Source organism: Netta rufina (genome assembly GCF_964035555.1).
Source record: "Netta rufina genome assembly, chromosome: 6".
In the NCBI taxonomy this organism is placed as follows: domain Eukaryota; kingdom Metazoa; phylum Chordata; class Aves; order Anseriformes; family Anatidae; genus Netta; species Netta rufina.
In genome coordinates this window covers 20,136,980-20,160,291 of record NC_140129.1, presented here as the reverse complement: position 1 = coordinate 20,160,291, position 23,312 = coordinate 20,136,980, and the positions used below count along the sequence as shown (strand labels likewise).

Sequence of the window (23,312 nt, the reverse complement as noted above, 5' to 3'; positions counted from 1 at the left end):
CCTGCCCTCAGCCTGCCTTTGTCCGGGGCCCGGCTTTCGAGAGGCTCTGCCGGCAGCTGAAAGCCCCCCCTGTGGAGCCTGGGGCACGTTTAGCGCCGCGTGAGCTGTGCCGGTGCGGCCCGGCAGCCACGGGGGCCAGGCGGGTGCTGGGTGCCTGAGGCACGGCGCTGCCGGTGGGTCGAGGGAAGCGAGCGTGTGCTCTGCTCTGCGGCCTCACCTCGAGCACCGTGTGTGGGTCTGGGCACCACAGCACAAACAGGACATGAGGCTGCTGGGGAGTGTCCAGAGGGGGGCTACAAAGACAGTGAAGGGCTTAGAGGGGAAGATGCATGAGGAGCGGCTGAGGGCACTTGGGCTGTTCAGCCTGGAGAAGAGGGGGCTGAGGGGAGACCTCATGGCGGCCTGCAGCTGCCTCACGAGGGGGAGCGCAGGGGCAGGCGCCGATCTGTTCGCCGTAGTGCCCAGTGACAGGACCCGAGGGAATGGTGTCAGGCTGCGACAGTGGAGGTTCAGGCTGGCCGTCAGGAAGAGGTTCTTCACCGAGAGGGTGGTCGCGCACTGGAGCAGGCTCCCCAGGGCCGTGGTCACGGCACCGAGCCTGTCAGAATTTTAGAAGCGTTTGGGCTGCTCTCAGCCGTACGGTCCGAATTGCTGGGCAGAGCTGTGTGGTGCCAGGGGCCGGGACTCCACGATCCTTGTGGGTCCCTCCCGACTCGGGACATTCCGTGGCTCTGTGAACTCGCGTCCCGGGCGGGGCGGGGCGGCCGGCGGCACGTTGCGGGGTGCCGGCGACATGCTGCGGGGGGGACGCGTTGCGGGGCGGCGGCGCTGCCCGCGCACCTGCGCGCTGCCAGTGCGGCGGGGCGGGCAGAGGAAGGGGAGGGCTCAGTGTCAGGGGAGGGGAGAGGCAGCGCCGGGAGGGCGCCGGTTCCGCGGCTATCGCGAGAGGGAGGCGCCGCTGGGAGGGGAGCGAGGGGAGGGACGCAAAGGGGGAGCCCTGGAGCCGGGAGCCCGGCGCAGCCCTAACGGCCCCGCGGTGCCCCGTCATGGCGGGGGCCGGCGCCAGCGCCAGCGGCTCGGACAAGCAGGACGAGGCGAAGCGGCTGAAGGCGGATCTGAGCGGCGAAGGCGGCGCGGCGAAGGCGGCGAAGGCGGCGGGCAAGCTGCGGGAGCTGCTGGAGCGGGTGCTGGCCCCGGCGGCGGGCCCGGGCGGCGGCGAGGCGGCGGGCGAGGCGCTGGAGTGGTGCCGCTGCCTGCTGTCGGGCGGGAAGCCCTGGGACAGCTTCGTGCAAGACGTGCGGGCCTACGACCCGGCCACGCTGTGCGGCCTGGTGTGGACGGCCAACTTCGTGGCCTACCGCTGCCGGACCTGCGGCATCTCGCCCTGCATGAGCCTGTGCGCCGAGTGCTTCCACCAGGGCGATCACGCCGGGCACGACTACAACATGTTCCGGAGCCAGGCGGGGGGCGCCTGCGACTGCGGCGACAGCAACGTCATGCGCGAGGCCGGGTGAGCGCGGCGGCCTCGGCGGGCGGGCGGGCGGGCACCTGCCGGGGGGCGGCACCTGCCCCGGCCCCGGCCCCGGCCCCGGGGGAGCCCCCCCTGCACGGAGCCTCGCCGGGGTCCCCGCCCGGGGCCCCGGGGACGGGTGGGGCGAGGGGCTGTCAGCGGCCGGCCCGGGGCTGCGGCCCAGCGCTTCAGCCGGGCGAAGGCGCTGAAGGGAGCGGGTCGGGCTGGAGGGAGCCATTTTTGTGTGTGTGCCCAGCCTGCTGCTCGCCTCGCCTGCTGTTTGCAGGTCACCGGTTGAAATCGAGGAGCTGGGTGGGTACGGTCAGGCAGGGCTTCGTGGAGGTCAGCTGTCCTTCGTGCACTGACACTGCCGTGGGCAAGGCGCGAGCGCCTGGCTGTAAGGCGGCAATGGCTGTGGTACCTCGTCAGGGCTGCCTTTGTTCCCATTGCGCTCGATGGCAAAGGGACAGAGCAGCCAACCCGTTGGGTAGAGGTGGTGCCCAGCCAGCACACCTGACATTTTACAACTGGGTATCTTTGGCTGAGTTCATTGCGCTCCTGTTTGTTTGCCAGAGAGTGAAGGGCTTCACCAGAAGGTGGTTTGGAGTACTTGAGTGGGGCTTCTCTTCTGGCCAGGTTTCTGGAATAGTCTGTATTGATCGTTTTAGCCGTGGTCAGATGGTGTGCTCTTGGAAGAGCCATCTTCACTTTTCCCGGTAAATCTGTAGTTGTGGCAGATAGCAGAAAACTCTAGGAAAGTGTAAAAATACCAAACCTTACCTTGGTTCTTCATATTTTTAGCATTTTCACTCAATTAGTCCACTTCATTACATGTCTTAAAATTCCTTCTGTCTTTTGCATTTCTACTTAGGTGTTTCACGAAGTCTGCTTTTTTTTTTTTTTTTTTTCTGTTACAGTTTAAACGTTGTCTTCCTGATTCTCATTTTTTGTGTCTGGAGTTGCAATTCTGCTTTGAAGTGACTTCATGCTTTGATTCTTGTCATGATTTTTTTGCCCCCCCTCTCTTGTTCATGTTACCATCTGCCTTCATCATTTCTTCATTCTTCCTTTTTGAAGGAATCACTTCCACTTGTAGACTCCCTCCCATTGGAGAGAGTATTTTTTCTTCTTTTCTTTTCCTTGGTCTTCAGTGACTTTAAGCATCTGCTCCTGAAGTAATTCCTTCTTTATCTGTTCTTGTTCAACTTCTGGTGTTTTTGCTTTCCTCAGTATCATTGAAGTACCAGTTCCTCTTGATCTTGAGAAGGAAGAAAAAAATTTAATGTCACTTCTTCCAGTGCTCAGTGTGGGATAGATTTAGGGCTCCTCTTAGTGGTAGGATTTTAACAGAGTGTGGCCAAATTGAACTACTTCAGGTAAATATTAAAATGAATTCTAATACTGCTCTTATCCCAGAGTTTATTGCTTCTGCCTCTTTTCCCATTTTAAACAGTTCTGTTCTCAAAGAAAGCTTGTTTAATAGAGAAGTAGAAATTGATGTTAAATTTGCAATGTAAACAGATGCAAACTCTGAGGGATTAAGAATACTCTCCCTCATTTCTCTGTTAGATTTACTCTAGTTATTACTGTTAACAGTAGAATTCAAGAGTAAGTTGTCTTTGGTATGAGCTAGGTCCCGTCAGTAGATTTAATTATTCCAGATAAAGAATTTCATAGTGTCAGTTCAGAAACAGCACTCGAGTTGAGTAAAATTTCCAGTCCCGGTTGTGCAGAGGACACTACATGACAATATGTGGGGAGCCTGCTCTCAACAGACAGTTGTACCTGCTTATCTAAAGAACAGATTTAAGCCAATACAATTAAATGAAGAAGAAACATTGTTTGCCATGTAAGACAAAGTAAGTTAAATTTAAACCAATGTAAAAACATTAACAAGTGCAAACACGTGGGCTCACATACTCACGGACACTGTTTTGCCTGTTGACTCGAATTGCTTCAATGCAGTGCGTTCAGATAAATTGATTTAACTTTGTGTATACAAATCAGTTACACAATTGCAAAGGTACTGCTTTACATGCTCCTTTGGAGGCCTTCATTGTAGATCCAGGAAATAGGAGTGTGTCTAGCCTGGTGTAACCTTGCCCACTCCACCCTAGGCTTCTATTAATAGCAAGGGAATCAAATGTGGAACCTACTTACAAACTCTATCTGAGCAGGCAGATGGTAGATAAAACTTTGCATGGATATTGTAAATGAATATTTTAGTAACAATAGTTTGTTTCTCTTGGTTCTTGTTATCTGGTCTGCATGGTTAGTGTTTTTTCATTTGATGCATCTTGAAAAATACTTTTAATGAAGTCTTAGCTACTTGTCTAGTGTAAAGGAAGTCTCTCCAGTTCACCATCTGGAACATCTTTTCATTTTCTTTAGGGTGGCTAATGTAAACCTAGAGGTGGCTTGGTCTGGAATAGGGGGATATGTATGCTTTAATCTTCTGTTACTAATCAGAACTGCAATTTACTTTTTAGAGATAACTGAGTATTATTATTATATTTTTTTGTATCTGATACACTATATCCTGGTATATAATGGTAATAGCTGCATGCTGATTTGTTTTTAGGTACCTTGTGTAATTGTTTTAGAAAAATCAGGTAGTCATGCTCTCAAACCTTGTGATTCCCATGCAAATTTCAGTGGTTTTGATGCTTAAGTTAAATGCAGTTGTTCTGGTCTACTAGAATGCAATTTAGACTTTAGAAAATATCTAAATTTGTAAATTTTAACCATGTAGCTACTTGTCTGAGTATTAAAAGGTCTAGCTGTGACTATGTTTCTTAGAGTTTGAAATTCAATCAGGAGATGAAAATAGCTTGTAGTCCTCTTCCATATGGTGTCTAGCTATAGGTAAATGAAATTTTGCATCTCCATCAGAGGTGGTTAATAATGTTTTGAAGGAAAAATCTTCAGTTCTGAAGCATTGATGGTAGATGTGTGCTCATAGTTCAGCAGGTGAACTTGTCCATTAGGAAAAAACATGCAATTGAACCGAGGGAAGTTCAGACTGGAATATTTTTTTGATTGGTAGATGGTCTTGTGTAGTAATGAAACTTCATAATTTATGAAACAAGCTTGAAGAAAGCAACATGGCATGTGGTTATAATAAGGTCAGTGGTCTGTTATTGATGAGTACTGCCTTACTTTCTTGAGCTCTTGTTGTGTTCCCTTTCAGCCTGTAGGCAATAACCTGATATACTAGGGAGCCTCCACACTTTGGCTATTTCATTCCCTCGTGTCCTGTTTCTGAGTATGCCTCGCTGTGTTGACTTATTTGTTGAATTAATCATGTGGGAAGCAGATGTTATAGTGCTGCATTACAGTACAAAGAGAATAACATCTCCATCAAGAGTTGCATATCCTGAGAGGCAAAAAGCCAGGTTAAGAATTTCATTAAATAGGCTTTTGCATTGATGTTTGCTGTGTATTTGCGGGTAGTTATGGCAACCGGTGGCTCTATTGACATGGAGCATTGCCTTTTCGTATGGCTTATAAAAAAGGGTCTAAGAAATTATCAATTTCTACCTGTAACAGCGAGCCATTTCTTTATTAGTAGCCATGCATGAAGTCAAAAATATTCTAGTTGTAAACAAGGTGACTGATAAAGGTTTATGTTTATATGCCGTGTGTTCAACAGCAGCTTCAGGTACCCAGCTCTAAGCTTTCTTTGTCCCTGTCTCTGATGATCCTTACTTATTTTTCCATTTAGGCTTTGTGGAGATCCCATCTGATCTGCACCCTAGTTTGGATGTCTTTCTTCTTAAAATTATGTCTGTCTCGATGGCTGGTGTTTCTGTTGGGTCTGACATGGTCCTGTACAAAAAGGGTGGAGAAATCTCTTTGCCTCCTTGTGCTTCTCTTGAGCATGAGGAGTATGTTCATAGCTTCTAGCCTGCTAATTTTCTCCTGGTATAATGTAGTTTGAACCGACTCTGTGTTTTTTTCTTTTTTTTTTTTTTCAGTGTATTAAAATGTTTGCATCCAGGAAGTATTATTTTATAGATCGGTATTTGCTGTCCAAAATTTAACTAGTATTGATGACCTTTGCTACTTTGTCCCCATATTCTTCCTTCCCTGTTTGACATAGTTCCTTATTTTACCCACTGTCAGAGGCACTTCCTTACAGGACCTCATTTCATTACAAATGGCCTTTCTGTCCTATTTGGGAGCTACGGAAGAATATTTGCTATCTCTTTTACTTTCTTTTGTAAAAAATAAAGGACCTTTCTCCTATTCTGCACCTGTGAAAAAACTGTTAACAGAGTGACAATAAACAAACAAGCTTGCTGTTGAGAAATCTGTTACAGTAGTCACTGTAGGATGTTTTCTGTTCTTGTTCAGGAGGCCAGGTCTCATCTCAGGTTGTAGCAGCTGTGATCCACTTAGTATCAGGAAAGCAGATCTGTTTCAGGCATGGTTCTGGGAAGCAGAGGTAATGGCTGTGTTACTGGCATTAAGTAGATCATGTGGTTACTTTATCGACTGTCTTGCAACAGTGAGTGACGTGTTGAGCATACCTGAGGTGTTGCTGCTCCAAGGCTGGCCCTCCCGGGGTGGCTCTGCCAGTTGTGCTCTTTCTCTGCGGGCCAGGAGGCTCCGGTTCTCCCAGCCCTCGGGCTCGCCTGGTAGTGCAGCCTCCGGGAGGGAAGAAGTGCTCCTTCTGACTCTTTTCCAAGGAGCTGTTGGAACAGATGCTTCAAAAGCAGAATGAAGCCCTACACGCTGTCAAGGAATTTAGACTCGAGCATTGTGAAACTACCTGAAAAGGTCCTCACGTTTAGGATTGTTGGGCTGGTGTGTGGAGCATTCTGTAGGGTAGCCCCCAACTCCATATAGTTTCTGTGCTTTTGTTTAGGATTCCCCAGTAATATTCAGTAATTTTTGCAGAGCTTCAAGTGAGGTCTTATCCTTGGAAAGAAGGAGACTTCACATTGCTGGTGGTTATGTCCATAATGATAAAGCCACCTCACAAACTTGCCTGTCTTGATTTCTCTTACGAATGTCTCTAATGAGGACTACATCTGCCTCTAAATTAGTTACTGCAATGTTTTCCAAATGGTTGACAGCCAAGTGATTACTTTGGGTCATTGCTTTTAGAGCCGTGGCCTGACTAGACGCCACGTAGTTGATATGTGCCTCAGGAAAACACACAGTTGTTTCAGAGGAGTCAGTAAGGGCCTGAAGTCACTGCCACCTTTGAGACTTGTATCAGTATATGTAATTTAAACACTTAGAAGCCACAATTCTCGCTGTGTTACTTCTTGAACAAACTTGAAAAATACATGATAGTTCTACCCCTAAATTTTGCTCTTAAGACCAGTTTGGTTTGAGGAACAGAACAGTAGCCTAAAGATTGGTATTACTGGTATATACCATCCCTTGTCTGAAATTTGATTTATTTATTGTATGACTCGTCTATCGCTTTGAAATATACCTTTATGTGCTCAGTTTAAGAAGAACTGGTGTTTTGGAAGTCTGTGCAGACAGTCTTGTTTAGATTTGGGCTAACCGTTGTTGACTTCCAGTTCCTTTGCTTTGATCCAGCCAACTTCTAAAGCTCCTTTTATCCTTTTCGTGAGCCTATCAGCTCTCCAGGATTCTAAGTTTGCTGCTTCAGGGGGTGGAGCATTATTTGTCTGATCTGCAAGGAGCTGTCAGGAGATCTGTTGGCAGCAAAGTTAATGTGATTTTGGGGTGTACGTTTGGGCAACACATTCCCAAGGCACTATTGTCTCTTAAATTTTCTTAATGACAATCAATATAGTTTCTTTCAGATGTTAGGACACTCTTCCTTATAACTTGCAGAATATCAGTATTATATATATATAAAAAAAAAAAAAAAGCCTGCAATGGGATTGGACAACTGCAGGTGATCTAAAAAACAGTCTCATAGGTGCCCTCCTTTATAGAGGGTTCTGGCAGTTAGCTTTGACAATAATGGTAGATGTTGTTTATGTCTGAGCAGCAGAGCCATTTGAATTTTACACTAACAAGGGCTGTATAATTAACTGTTGCCTTCATCAGGATCTCTGCTTTCTGCACAGTGCCTGCAGCGTTAATAGCTTTGGTATGTAACTCATGGGCACTTACCTGTCCAAGAAAACTGCAGATTACGTATATATGCATTTTGTTGGGGACCTGACTGAAGCAGTATCTTCCGTTGAAGTTGACAGCTTTTATTAAAATCCTGCATCTTACTCAAATCCTGAGGAAATGAAGGTTGTTTTTACGTGTGGCACTATGCAGTCACATAGAACTGTGTGAGACTAAGTATTGCGTGCCGGATGTTTGACCTGCTTAAATTTTCCCAAGAAAATTTAGTTGCTTCCTTAGTCAGAAAAATATTTTGTTGACTCTATTTTGGAAACTTCGCTTTTTGTTCTTTAAATAGAACATGTGTTTCCTTGTGCTTTAAGGTAGATAATTGATGGTACTCTGAAAGCAGCTCAGTGGGGAAACTGTATGGGAGCTAACAGTTTGGGAAGAGTGAGGTCAACAAGAGATGCATTTGATGAGGGCTCAGGACCATATAGTGCATTTGCTGGTGTTCTCGTGTCTCAGACCTACTTTTGAAGTCATCTGGGAATTCTGCTTTGTGAATTCTGCTGTGCTATGCAAGGCTAAGAACTCTGAATAATCCGAAAAAATTAGAATCCAGAATTAGAATATGCCTTGTATCTTTGTCTATTTTTAGGTCCGTATATGGAAAAAATAGAGGTAATACCTTTAGACTCCATCTCGTGAAAGACTTTAGAACACAATTTCCTCATGGTTTTTTTTTTTTTTTTTTTAATGTTCATAGAGTTTGCTTTTCAGAGTTGAGTTTGAACAGTGTTCTCTTCAGTACAACAAAATTAACTGCTCATTTAAGTAGTACTGTATCTCTTCTCAACTGAAAAAAGCTGTTCTTTCTGCTGAAAATTGTGGTTAGAACTCATATTCATACATGCAAACGGCTGAATTAAGATCACACTAATGATTTCAGTATTGCTATTAACAGAGCAACTGACGCCCTTTCTACATGCAAGGGCCACACTTTGTGATCACTGTGATATCCTCTTTGCTGTTGCTTTTTCAAATGGGCATTATGTTTGTAAGTTAGCTAGCAGTGTCTGTTACTGTATAAATACATTTAAAATAGTCTAAATTAAGGCTTTTCAATCAAGCAAGGTAAATGTAAGCTTTACTTACATGCAGTCTCAATGCTGTAATTATATCCCAGAGCATCTGCCCTTTTTAGAAAGACAATGTTTTTGCAGCAGAAGATGGTTGCTGTTTTGAATTGCTTGACTTTCTATAAAAATGCTCAAATTTAACAACTTTCAACAGTGGATTTAACAAAAATTCATTCCTTCTCATTTATACTGATTCTAGGGTCTTATGATAGAAATAGCCAAATGTACTGTTTGATAGTGGGTACTTGTCTGTTAATGAAAATCAGCATAGTTTGACCTACTACATGAGATGTTTACATCTGAGAACTAGGAGGGGATAATAGACATGCTCTTCTGCAGAGCCTCTTTGTCTGCTGTTTGTCGTAGCTGGGGAGCTTGCTGTGCTGAAGGGAGCTCAGCAGAGCACTGAGCTCTGAGGGCACTGCTGGTGACTCACTGCCTCTCTTCTTCCTATTCTGCAAGGATCAGAATATCTTCCAAGTATCTGATCTATGGTTTCTAGCTCAGTAGCGTAGCTAAACAGCTTGTTGTGAAGGCTTACAGGCTGGGAGGAAGCCCTTTAATGGTGTTTATGGGTTTTCTCTCCTCTACATTTCACAGGCCTCCCCTGCTGATAGCAGTGTCTCTACTTTGGAGCTTTCCTGGTTAGGAGGGTTACACTGACATCTTCCTGCTGGGGTTTGCTTCTTGTCGGTGCGTCCCTTGTAGCAGAAAGGCAAACGCTTGGTTTTGTCTTTGAACTCTTCTGTTGGTTGCGGCTTTCTTTCCAAGCAGCAGCAGGCGAGTTGTCACTCCTCAGGCCTTGAAGTCAGTGCCACACAGATTCATCTTTCACCTTACTTTGCAGGTGAAAAGAACTAATTTAACTATTGAAATTGAATTACTAGGGGGAGGAATAAAAAACCCACCAACTCAACAGCCTAAATTAACAAGTAGAGTAGTTTATTTCTCTGCTTTTCTACAGTTAACTTCATGTAAATTGGCATGGAAAAGTGGGTTTACAGAAAGTGAGGCTACAATACATCAAAGTCCTTTTTCATTAAGACACATTTCTAATCCTGTTTTTGCTCTGAATTAAAATTTGCTGTAGTATGTGAATAGCAAAAGAAGAAAAAAATATAAACACTCTACCAGTATATAAAGAATGAAAAATCAGTTCATAAGAACTAAGAGACAATTGTAGCCCTTGGAAAATATTTAACATCTTGCTTTTTTTTTTCTTTCTTGTAAAAACATAAGTGTAGTGTATGTAAGCATAGCATTTGCTTGTTAGTTTAACTGTTGGGACAAAATGCTTATTCTTTCTGAAGTGTTTGGGTTCTTATTTACAAAATCTATTCATTTTGTTTGAAAACTTTAAAACATTACATGACATTGAGTCACTGCAATCTATGGCATGAAATTAAAATGTGAATAATGTCCTAAATAAAAACTCAGTTTAAATATGATTTATTGTTGCTGAATTGAAGAATCAGGTACAGGCTTACTTCTGGTGCTTAGGAATTGAATTGCTCAGGAGTTAAGTTCCTGTAGTTTTTATTTGGGTCCTGTTGTTCAGAGGAGTAATTGCTACCTAGACAAGAATCCCTGGAAGTTTCTCTTAGAGTCAGGTACTTATTGTGCTACAGTATTATAAGACTTGTGTGACCGTGGACAGCCTTATGATTCAATTTAAAACATATGACTTTTAAACACGGGGAGGCAGGGAACAAAACAGTGAGAGAAAAGTGAGGGTAAAAATAGTCCCTCTGTATATGCATGAACTTATGTCAAATTTCTGGAATGCAACTGAAACTTGAGATGCTGTGGGATGTAGTGTAAGGACGGCTGTGCAAACGTTCAAAAGCTGTGAAGGTGTGGTCTGGCTGCTTCTGAAGGCACTCATCAGCTGCTCTAATAACTGGGGAAGTTTAAAAACCCTTCTTTGAAGTGGAGGAGTTGGCTTCACAGTGAGCCCTGTATCTACCTGATCTGCTGGTTGCAAGACATTATACACATTCAAATTTGAGCTGGTTCTCCTGCATTGTCGGGTTTTTCTTCTGTGTGTTCTGCTCCCCTTCAGGTGAGCAGGGGAAGGGATGATGACGACTTGGCGATTTCAGTGTGATTTTCAGTGTGAAGGAGGCAGGTCTGTGAGTGTTAGTGGATTTAAGCTGGCCCGGTGAAATGCCACTGTCGATGTGTGTGCACACACGTGTGTATATATATGTGTATTTTGAAGAGTAAGGAACTGCCTGCTAGCTTAGCTTCCTGAGCTTGCCTAAGGCATAATCTGTCGAGTGGCAGTGCTGGCAGAAGTAGGAGGGCAAGAGACAGAACTGTGGCAGGGCTGACCCAGTTCAACTTAAGCATTTGTGAAACTGCAGCTTAAAGGGGTGATTTTACCTGCAGCCACCTCTAAAACACGTTTCAGAAATTCACAGTAGAACTATTAAAGGCAGAAATAGAATGAGAGAATGAAATGAACCTGGAAGGTCTAAAGTGAAGGTTGCTCAATAGTTGATATGTTGCTTATATTAAAAATGCATGGTGTTTTTTACTATTAGGTGAATGTTAAGTGTTCCTCCACGCTGTACAAATGGGATATCAATGCAGCATAAGGAACTTCAAGAATAATATTTGTGGTCATGTGGACAAGATGGCTTGTTAAACTTTGATTTCTATTTAATTGCAAGTTACTGTGTTATTCTCTCCTTTTACTGAAGTTAGCCATGGCTTTGGTGGAAAAAAAATAATTTCATCTGTTTTAATACTCTGAAGATCTTGGAAGCCCTTGTCTGGTATTTTGGTCAATATTTGTAGAAGAATGGTACGGCACCCTGTAAAGGCAGTGGAGTTTGGAGTGGAATAGAGGACCACTATTTCAGGGTTGAGAAGTACCATCCAGTGGCAGTATTGTTGTGTTCAGTGTGTGGCTGGTTGGCTGGGTTGGTTTTTAGGAGTTCAGGATAAAACAGTCTCATAAGCAAACATTGTAGACAAGGGTTCAGTCTGATTTCTTCACCCTTGTTTTGTAAATAGTAATAACTGAGTGTTGGTTTTCTGGATTGATGCTTTGGGTAATTCCCTAGCTTGTGATGAGAACCAGTAAAAACATGTCTTTTGGCTGAATGTGAAATATATGGAGAGGACCAGTAAAAGATTTTAAAATACACTGCACAGTACTTCTTTCCTTGTGTGTCTTTAAGCCCGTATTATTATTACTTTTGATCTGTTCTTACAAGGGTAGTGGTGAAAAGGAAACCAAATGCCTTTAAGACTACTGTATTGCGGCCCAGATAACGTGAGACCTGTGACTTATGGCAGTTCAGATTTCTGTATGTGGGTGACAGAAGCGAAAGTGAATGGCTGTGAGTGCCATTCACTTTTGTGAATGACAAAACTGAAAGCCTTCCTTTTGTACGTTAACTCAGAACTTGTTAGTCATCACTGAGGTCTTTCTCCCAGGGACTTTTTTCCCCGGGGATGGGTAGGCTGTATATACCAACAGCAAATCATCTGGCTACTACTATCTTTGTTTACCTTTTTGTAATGAAAAGTCTCATCTGTAATGGGTAAGAGCACAGGAGAAGCTCTTAGTGTTAAATCTTGTGAAGATGCTAGCTGCACTTCAGTAAAAACAGAGAGATGAAGGTACTGTCTTCATCACTGGGTTCTTGTATCTTTTTTTTTAATCCTAAACTTTTTGTTTTTCTTTTATTTCTTTCCTGTCTTGAGGGTGGTACTTGGATGGTCCTCAAGGAAAAGCTCTCTTTAGAGAGTACCAGGCTTCTTAGGGAATTTATAGCATAGCAAATATAGTGAAAGCATGAATAAACCTAGAAAATAATTTTTCATATTCACACAAAGCTGTATCTCAGTGATACTGAATCAATTTCTTTATCTTCGTGTTGAAAAACTACTAGTGAAGTCTAGTGAATCTTTTCAGTAAAACGTACTCTTAAATGATGTGTGTTTAGATGTCTTTATTCCTTTTTAGCTGCTTCTTTGACATAGGTAAATACGCCTTTCTTGTTGGTAAATGCCCTTTCTAAAAATAGATTGGGAGCAGAGAAGTATTCAGTGGCTCTTGAGTCAGGCTTATGTTAAGTCAGTGGGAAATCATTCTGTCTGCTCTAATGGGACTTGGCTCAACCTCATGTCCTCGTGTATTAGCCAAGCCTCAGCTACCACCAAACAGGAATTCTTCAGAGAAGAAATGTTTTATTTTTAAATGAAGCAATTAGTGCAGTTTTTGTAGGGTGTTTCTATCAGACTTTGATAAGTAAATCTCAGTTGGTATACATTTGAAGTAAATACTAATCCTGTGAATTCCAGTGCTTTCAAAAGTTTTTATTCATGTCAAAAGGCATTAAAAAGACATCTTCTGAATGAGGTCCTGAAGAATCAGGCCAGTGTCTGACTGTTTCAGATAAAGAAGAGAAGCTGTTTTAGATAAATATTTTTTTCAGTTAGATAACCTAGAAATTGGGAGGTATGTCTAGACGAAGAAAATCCTTGCTCTTGTAATTGTTAAATGGAAGATGTTTCTAATGTGTCTGAGATAAAACTAGATATGTTAACTTTGGGAAGGGAAATAAATTTGGCAACTCTATAATTCTTTGTATTTGGAAACAAGGTGGATTTGAACATTGTGCTTGGAATTTCAGCATACTGTTTCTACACTATCTTTAATGTAAAAGTATATGTTCTGAAAAATGGAAAAAAGTAGTGTCTTTCTTAATGTATGGTAAGTCTGCTGAACTGTGCTTGGCTAACATTTTTCTCATTTGTTGTAGGTTTTGTAAAAGACACCGGATTAAGTCAAATTCAAATGTTCCATGTGTCCCAAAAGACTTGTTGATGATGTCAGAATTGGTTCTTCCACAGTTCATCTTTAGCCTTATTCAGCACTTACGAGAGGGATATAATGAGCCTGGTATGTTTTAAATTTGCATGTCTCTAGCATATTTTACCATGCTGCGCTCTTGCTTTGAGATACGAGACACAATACACAAATACATGCATGCTATCTGTAGTTTATATCACTGAATTGTGTGCATCTTTTCCTAACCATGTTGCTGCCTGGTGAGACCATCTGATTTTGTTCTCTGCTGAAGAGCTTCTTAAATACATTAGTTACCCAGCATTGTGTTGAGCTCTTCCTGAAAATGAAGTCAAGATTACACATGTGAATTTTAGAGCATTATATACATAAGCTAATTCCTTTTGTGTTAGTCATAGCTGTTTTGCCTTGTGTAGGTCTTGGCTAGTTTACATTATGTTTATACCAAAAGTTCTTGTTATGTGGCTTTCAGCTCTTGATCTACCATCAGAGAAAGACCTTCATAAAATCCTCCTGGTTTTGGAGCCTCATGTTTCCTTTCTAGAAGATTTGACCAAAATGGGAGGAGCAATGCGATCAGTTCTTACACAGGTTTTGACTAGCCAACAGTTCTACAAAGATCTTAGCTCCGGTATGTTTGTGTTATTTCTAGTAATTAAATTTCTAAATTATGAAGACTTTAAGGGTGCAAGTTTTATCACTTCAGCTCTGCATGTTTTTATCTAGTTTCTCAAACTCCAGAAAAATGCATGTTTTTAAGGATATATTTTATTGGTGATAGAACAGGAGTGGGTTTCGGCAACAACTGGAAGCATTTCTTATTAAGACCTATACAGCAGCAGATCACTTACCTTCTGTGTCCCAGATAACAGTATAAAGAGGCATCATTTCAAATGGGTCTTTGCAATAAATCCACTCACTTTAAAGTGAAGTGAACATGGTAGCTTACTGCTGCCAAATAAGATGCATTGTGTCTATTGGAAGTGGGACATGTGTAATATATTTTGGGATCTGATCTCACTGAGGTTACTGGAGGAGACTTGAACAGCAGAAGGTCATCATATGTACTGCACTTCTGTGAAAAGCTTTTTTTCTTAAAAATAATCAATCCTGTACAAGCAATTATTTGTTCTATCCTGTTCTAAGTGACAGTGAATCTAAAAATGTTGGGTAGTCAGTCTTAACACTCTCCCTTTTGCCCCACCCCAAACAGTATAAATTAACTCTGTCTTGTTTTCTTGTAATTAGAAGGTATCATTTTTGAGTCCTTTGCATAGGTAAGGAACAAATAGTAATTATTGTAGCTTGGCAGCAGCTAGTTGAACAAGCAATCTTTAAATCTTTGAAAGGAGAAATGCTACTGCAGGGGCAGTTGTCTTTATCCTGCCATCTTTTTTTATCGTCTTTTTTTATCCTCTTCTTTTGCTCCTGTCTGATGGTATTTGAATGGGAGAAATTTAGTGACGTTTCTTCTCTTTATGTGATGGATTTCCTGAGACAGAGATGTGGAATAGGAAGTAAGGCTTTATTATTTGGACCTCTGGAATAGAGAGTATGTGTCTGGATAGTAAAGAAGATGGTAGTAAAGTAGAACCTGCACTTCTAGCTTGGGGTGTGAAAGGTGTATATCTGAAAGGGTGCTGGCAACTTTTTCATAATTTATTTTCCTTAAAGTTTAGAGGAGCAAACTATCAGGTTTTTATCTTTCCCTTATAGAACACTTTTTCTTCAATCAATTTCTTTATGTAAATTTTATATCCAAAACATACGGTGTGACTTGCCTTCATCAGACTGTTCCGAGTCGTAATATCTTTTTGGAATAATTTTTGTTAATTGAAGCTGCCAAAACTGGAACTTGGAAAGAAAAGTTCCAACTGTCAGAATTTATATATGGAGTATTGTCATTATTGTTCCGGTCCTCTGGAAATCTTAGGTCCTTCATCCCCCCCAGTCTTGTTTGAAATATCAAAATAAATGTGTGGGGGTTTTGTTTGTTTGTTTGTTTTTTTCTCCTGTGGTGTTAATGGTGGCAATGCTGTTAAAATGGAAATTAAGTATATCATTTAGACGAAAACACCAAATTGGAGGGTGAAAAACTGAGAGTCTTTGGTCTCTTGGATTTTGTTTTATGAGTTGAAAAACTTCTTAGAGTCTACTTCTCAAAATTGTACAGCTTATTAAAACACAGACCAAGACAGAACATAAAGTATAATATATATGAACCAGGTAGCTGTTGTACTGTAACGCTGTTTTACATATGTATTCAAGGTGTTGGAGAGAATGCATGTGCAAAGAAAAGTCATGAAAAGTACCTCATTGCTTTGAAAGGCTCCGGACTGGCATTTCCTGAGGATAAACTTACATGTGGCATGCAGGAACAAGGAGCTGGTACTAGCACATTAGCTGTTCAAGGTTTGTGTAAAAACGTATTTTAAGATAAGACTTGATTATTGTTACGTATATTAAAAATATATGTATATTTTACCTGGTTTTAAAGGCAAATCATAATGAAACTTGTGGAATTAACTGTTACTTAGTGCACCAGCAAATTACAGGATTCTGTTCTGTCAACAAAACTAAACATGTTCACTTCTTGCTGCTGAAATACCAAGCATCATTTTCCTATTGTGGAATTTGAGTAGGCAAGATGAAATTGCTCGTAGTGGAATTTTGTCATTGCAACTAAGTTAAATGACCTGTTCCTACAAAGGTGCTGTGGAATTTTTTGATCAGTGAAGGCAGTTGGAGGTTTTTTGCAATTTCTGAAAGAACATGTCTCTAACTCAGTACACTGAAGTTTTGCCATTGAACATATTTGCAAATCCCACCCAGATTTTGTATTCTGAGTATTTATTGGAAATCTGACCCCAGTTTCTCAGTCCAGTGCTGTGTATCTTTTTAGAAAGTTAATGTTTTTCCATTTCATACTGGTTAATTAAATATCATAAAATATTCTTCTTTCAGTATAAGACTTATGAAAGGAATCTCTAAATTTTCTTATTTCAAAAGGTTTAGCAGGTGCTACAGCAACATCAGGACAAGGGGATTCTTCAGATGAGGTGAGACTGTTATTAAAGAATATAACAAACTGTAACAGAATATTAAAAGGAGAAATTGCTTGCAGCCAAATTCTGCAAACCTTTACTCTTCTGTCTACTACATTCTCTCCATTCTAATAATTGGAAATAATGGAGATGTAAAGGAACAGATCTTATGCCCTAAGGACATCTTGGAAAAAATCCTTATTTCTGCTTATATTGTTTCAGTTCAATTTATATAAGTAATATAGAAGAAACTTGTCTAAGTAGTTCAAAAGTCGCTATCAAGTAAATTGGGCTTGATTAAAGCAAACTTAAAGCATGTGATGTTCAGAATGATGTTAGTAGCTTTTGGTACCTGAGAATCCAGGTGAACTGGTGATAGCAGTAGTGAGAATTTATCTGCGGAGAAATTCCCATGTGTAGACCTGACCTTATTTACCAAACATGTTGTGTGGGAGTAAAAAGGAGGGAATCTCCTATACTGAGATACAATAAACATGTGGAACTTAATGTGGGAAGTTAAATTTTCATGGGGTTACTTTTTCAGTTTCTTCATTCCCCTTCCCCCCCCCCCCCCCCCCCCCCCCCAGTATTTAAATCTTAATTTCAACTAGTAAGCCTTCAGACTGATTCTTAGACATATGGTAGGGTAGTATAACTGATTTTAAATAATGTTAAGTATAACTTTTCATAGAAGTTCTGCTTATTTTGAACTCTCTGAACAGTAATTGAAGTAAAAACCATTGTTTGTGTGTACCTGAAACAGTTGTATGACGTATTTGCCTCTGTCACAGGCACAACAGCATCTGGTATGCTTTCAGCAGTGCTATTTATAATTTGGCATTTTCAAAGTATCCCTTGTTGTTTTTTCACCATCGCTTGACAAAAACAAACAAACAAAAACTTGCAAAAGACTGCTAGCAACATCACTTTTAAGGCCCAGGAATTAAAAAGGCAGTTCAAGTTAATGTTAATATGCTCAAGTAGTGTTTTTGATTAAACTTTAAATGACTTAGTATCCTTCCTGGTGTTTTACCTCTGGAAGTAATGGGAACAGCAGAGTAATCTGAAGTTGTAAGAGTCTAAAGAGAGATCAGATGTCAGCAACGCTCTACTTTTGGGAAAGATGTCCAAGATAGAGGCAGATACAGAGATGTATGTTAGGGGGAAAGAATTTTTTATCAGGGTAAGTTTTAAGGCAAATATAATTTATTTATAAATGAGGAAGGATTTACGGCAACTACACTACAGCTTGCCAGTTACAGATGCCTGCTTTCTGGAGAGTCTTTTTTCTGATCTCCAGGATGTGAATAACCATTTATTGTATGTAAATATTTTACCATATTATTGCAGATGTGATTTACCTGAATGTAAATTCCATACGTGCTCACATACCTGGGATCAACATTAAAATCTTAATTATGTTATTAAGATGCTTTTATAAAAAAAAAAAAAAAAAAAAAAAAGCACAAGTTCCTGTTTTGAAACTTGCATTTAGAAATTAAAAAGGAAAAAAAGAATGAGGAAGTAAAGTTGAAGGTAAAAACAAAAAGTACTAAAAATTTAAATGATCTTTAATGTGTATTTGCACTTCTGGATTTTTCCTTTCCTATTTTCAATAAAATTCCATTGACATAATATAGAAAGCAATTAAAATAATATTGAAGCTTTTTGTAGGAAACAAAACAACAAAGAGGAAATATTCTATAAATATGGTACTGGAATAGCCTACGTAGGTAAATCTCAGTAGCATCGCTGAAAGAAAGATGGCTTTTTATGCCTTTTAAAATCTTTTATAATTGTGGTCTGCTTAGCAAATGTGAATTACTGAAAAGAAACTCAAAAAGCCTAAACAAAACTATGCAGGTGGAAGGTGAAATGCATATTAGATAAATGAGAGTACTAGAGAAAAGCTTACTGGAGAGTTGCTTATTAGAGAAATAAGAAAGAGAAGTCATAAAACAATAGAACTTCTTTCTTCCCTCTGTTACTCCTGTATGTTACAAAGGCTACTTAGAGCTTCTTTTATGCTCTAATATAAGCTCTTATAGGAGAGTAAAGCTGTGCTTGAATTTAGAAACGTAGCAAGAGTACTTCTGATTTTTCTTTCTCTGATATTTAAGATGAATCTAGAAAGTCTAGTGTACTTCCCTTTGAGGTGAGTTCTAAAAGTAGCATTGTTTCACCAATGAAGAGCTAGATTATTAAGGATATGAATTGAAGTAGTGCTTCCTTAGGGAATTAAATAACTTGAAAAGTTTTGCACAGTTCAGCGTCTAGCTTAATTTATACAACAGTAGATGGCTTTAAGTTAAAACTGAATTGGATGGATGAATTTATGCTGAGATGTGGTGGTTTTTTTGGTTTTATTTTTTCCCCTAAAATGGTATAGGTATATTTTGTGCTTTATTTTTAAAATGCTTTGTGTTCCAACCTGTGATATTTTGGAGACAACTTACCATTAGTTTCCTTCATTAATTTTCCCCGCTTTGTATCTTCCTTTGTACAAAAGGAGGAAAAAAAAAGACCATTTCTAAACCTTTCCTATTTAAGAGAATAACGTGTTCCAAGTAATAAAACCCAGTCCATGAACACTTTGACTACACTGATGGATAACTGTATTGGATATCTCATTTTGGCATCATTGTAGTTTAATGAACGCTAAAATGACATATTACTTAGCTATATAAAGTTGTTGATTGCAATTTTTGTTTAACGTAATAGTACAAAAATTAGACCATTTTATAAAATAGTATCTGATATTACATAAAATTTATTATTTGACATTTGGACAGAGGTGGCACACCTTAGGCATATTGTTAAATATTCTCTTATGTAAAGCAAATCTGCATATATTTCTGGTACTATTTTTGTGTAATATGTGGGTAAAAACAAGGTGTTTTTTGATTTGAATTTGAATTTTGATTCCTTGTCTTCAGGACAGGAGACATAAATTGCAGACTCTTCCAGTAGTAGTATCATAATCTCTATCAGGTTTGATTTTTGTTTGACACCTTTGGCCTCTCTGGTGGGGGGGGTGATCTGTGACAACATGCTGACAACTGACTGCCTGCTGAGTGCAGAAGTAGCACATGTTCACAAAGACCACAGGAGATCTAAGAGTTCAAATGTGTGTCCATCTTAAAAGTTGGCTACAGATTTTTTTAGATGGAGGTACTGAAGAGATGAGGAGAAATTCAGATCTTTCCTTAACATGATGCTTCTGGTCAATCCTTATATATAAAATATGAATAATTTTTCTCCCCAGTGAAGAATAGTTTCTTCTTATGTTCCGTGTTCTTTACCATCCCTCTTGAAATTCAGAACTGAAGTAGGACCTTTGATTAGAGAAGGTCGATATTGATTGATTACTTTTAGCCATAGATACTGGCATTAATTTTCTCTCGTTTTATTAGTACCTGTAGAAATTGTTTATGTCAGAGTTTCATTGGGACTGCTATTAGAAAAGAGAAACACAATGTTTAATGTAGTCCTCTAATGTCACATTATTTTTTAAGTGTTAGATTTTGTGAAGTGGTGGTGATGTTTTTAACTTGCATTGCATTTTGGATCCTTTGCTGTTTTGTTTGCAGAGTGCATTGAGAGCTTCAGATGACAAGTGCCTGCGTAAAGTGTTTGCTTTATTCTGTAGGAAACAAGCAATTAGAATTGGTCTCTTAAAAGTGTCAAAAAGACTTTATTCTCGGAACAAAACTTTGTATTGATTAGAAAATATCCATCTGTTTGTGTTGCCAACTTCGAAGTGTTCAAGTTGAAGTGTTAGCTGATAAGTTTTTTAGGAAACAAACAAAAAGAATCCTTATTGAGTAAAGTGAAACCTCGGATGTGCAACATTTAGAAAATTTGTAGTGCTAAATTAAACATTTTTGTAGCAACCAGTTCCAGAAATCAAAGCAACCAACTGACAAAATTATTGAAATAGATGAAGTTGTCTGAACTTGCAGATGATAATGTTGCCTGTAGGGGGGAAAAAGAGCAGTTTAAAGAACTGTTTTCCCTAATGAGTTGCACTGAGTCCTTGGTTCCTGTAAACAGCAGAAGTATTTTGTGGTAAGAATATATTCAGGGCATCTCTGTTTTAGCTTGATAGTTGAACCAGGATTTTGAGAGCATGTAGTCTCTTGGCAATAAAATTCTATATATACGATTATCAACTTTTTAAACTCTTCCTCTACCCCAGGAGGACCAGGATGGTAGCCAAGGTGTGGGCAAGCGCAAGAGGGTGAAACTAAGCAGCACCACCAAAGGTATTTATGAAGTACTGATTTCAGTGTATCATATTTGCTTTGTGTCTATCTTAAAGAATTATCTAGGGATATTCATTCACTTCCCAAGCACTGGAGCTGCATGTGGCAGGCATTAAACATAATAGTCTAAAAAAGAATAGTGAGTGAAACAGTGCGACTTTGCAACTTCAATTTCTCTTGGGAGTGAGTATCACTTTCTGGGACTTTGTTTGACCAACTGTTTTGTCACTTCCATGTTGTAAGCTGGCATCTAACAATTCGTTCTATTTTCACTGTGTGGCAGGCAGGACTGGAATACATCTTGGCAAACAGGTTTTTGGTGTATTTGTTCTTGAAAATTTTTTTCATTATGCCACTGTACAATGTGATTATGTTCTCAGCCAGGCAAGAATGGTTCTCTCTGGTTCTGGCTGGTTTTCTGTAATGTTTTTCTGATCATGCTTAAGAAAAGATATGCGGATGAAGTCTCCTTTGAAACCGTTTCATTATTTTCCTAGATTGAAACTAATCCTCTGTACAATTTCTAGTCCAAGATGAACAGCACTCTCATTGAGGTCAGTGGAAGTTCTAATTCAAGAATGAATGTAGGCTAGAGACGAGGTAGCCTTATCTCGTGTTTTTCCTTTGTGTTTTTGTGCTAAAAAGTGAAGTGTTTCAATACTTTTTTTTTTTTTTTTTATGAGAGTGTGAGTAGACTGTCATCAGAAGCAGAAAGAAACTGCAAGATTTGAGAAAAGAACATTTGGGTGAAAAACGATGGTGAAAGTTGAAAAAATTCCTGTAAAGGTATTGAAGTGAAGATTTGGAACTTGAATTTGAAATGCAGAAATTCCTGAAGTCAATAAACAGATATGAAAGTGTTGTGAGGGCTATAGGAAAGGAAGACTGATTATTTCTAGTGTTTTCAGCTTGAATTAAGAAGAGATTGTAAAGTTGGAAAAGCAGAGAACTAAATATTTGGGCAGGTGTGTTACTGAGAGGTGAAGGAATGATACGTGAAAGATCATGAAGGCTCTGCAGGCAGAGGTACCTTGGTTCCTGCATACTGCAGCAATACATGTTTATATAAGCAGGGATAAGAGAGACTCAGAATGAATCAGAAATGTGACAGATTAATAATGTTATGGAAAATGTGGTAGATTTGGAGAACTGCAGGAACTTTACTGACATCCCAGGAAAGCTCTCTTACTTAGACTGTTAAGTTTCCTAAAAGATAAGTGAGTCAGATAATGCAAGAAAAAGATGGTCCTTTTTCTGATGCGTAATGATTGATTATGGAAAATGGGCAGGGAGGAAGCCCATGTTTATAAGTGTCCTCCATCTGAAAAACAGTATGAGCAATGGCATTTCAGGAAAAGTGGTTCTTTAATGCAACATTTGATTTCCCCCCAGGATTGTAGTCTTCCCCCCTCTGAGTTATCCCAACATGGACTGTGCTCATGGTGTTGGTAGCTCCTAATATCAGCCCCAGAGGAGGGAGTCTGCCAGTGGGGGAAGGGTGAGTATCTGTTTTTATTAAATATTGAATAGTTTTCTGAAGTTTTCAGTATTCATATTTTATGTCCAATATGGTATAAAATAAGAGTATGAAAAGAAAATTTTAGAAAACTGAGTATTGAATAAAAACAGATTTACCTTTTCCATATAAGCACACTCCCTTTCCCATCCTAGGTCTTTAGCGGTACTGTCTTCATTGGGGGGTTATGTATATACCAGGGATGTCTTGGTACACTAAGACTTATATTCCATGAGGGTGTTTAAAACAGGATGCGGAGTCTTTTGTGGCACTGGGAAGGAATAAAAGGTTTCTTTAAAGAAAATGTGGTTTTTATCCTGAGGTGTCATTGATACAGGTGTGTGACTGAGTATTGAGAGACATTTCTATTGTTACTCTGTTTTAAAACCTGCATCCATCTGAAATATGTGAAGTTTAGGACAATTTTAAACCCACAGGCACTACTTCTTTAATTTGTTGAAGAAAATTTAAGATTGTGATAAAACTATCTTTTTTTTCTTTTTTTTTTTTCACAAGAGTGGGAGCTTTAGTCCCAGTGTTCTTGACAAATTTTCCAAGTTGGGTAACAGCATTCTGCCTACTTAAATTCTGTAGCAGGTGTAATTGGATATATATTCTTCTGTCCCTGACTGAAGCTGCTGTATAAAAACAACTAATATGCACTGTACAACTGTGGTACATGTCAGAGAAAGCTTCACATCAGTGACAGATAAAGTGTTGCCTCACTTGTCTTCATGCCCAGTGTTCTCACTCAGGGGCACTTGGAATGTACCTAAACCTGTGCTGTCTGTTCTGTGGACAGAGGACTTCAGTCTGCATGGCTACCAATCTTTCATGGGCAGTACATTCACACACGTAATTTCTTAACAAGAGACGAGGAAGAAAATGTAAACGATCATCACATGTTTGCTGCAGTAGGTGATGTGTAACACTTTACAAAATATTTTGTAAAACTTATAACG

The 23,312-nt window shown here is 40.1% G+C and overlaps 1 protein-coding gene across 8 annotated transcripts in view; it reads left to right on the top strand.

The window, feature by feature from the left end:
- Nucleotides 1-970: 970 nt before the first annotated feature.
- Nucleotides 971-23,312, top strand: part of UBR3 (ubiquitin protein ligase E3 component n-recognin 3) — a 105,437-nt gene continuing 83,095 nt past the window's right edge. For 5 of the 8 annotated variants that reach the window (XM_084289233.1, XM_084289232.1, XM_084289231.1 and 2 more), the window contains exons 1-6: nt 971-1,510; nt 13,479-13,618; nt 13,998-14,156; nt 15,794-15,937; nt 16,535-16,584; nt 20,768-20,834. In XM_084289233.1, coding sequence (XP_084145359.1) covers nt 1,047-1,510; nt 13,479-13,618; nt 13,998-14,156; nt 15,794-15,937; nt 16,535-16,584; nt 20,768-20,834 — 1,024 coding nt within the window. In that variant the 5' untranslated portion in view covers nt 971-1,046. Of the gene's footprint in view, nt 1,511-10,659; nt 10,763-13,478; nt 13,619-13,997; nt 14,157-15,793; nt 15,938-16,534; nt 16,585-20,767; nt 20,835-22,245; nt 22,333-23,312 lie in introns of those variants that run through there. The other 3 variants (XM_084289235.1, XM_084289234.1, XM_084289237.1) reach the window with 3 other exon arrangements.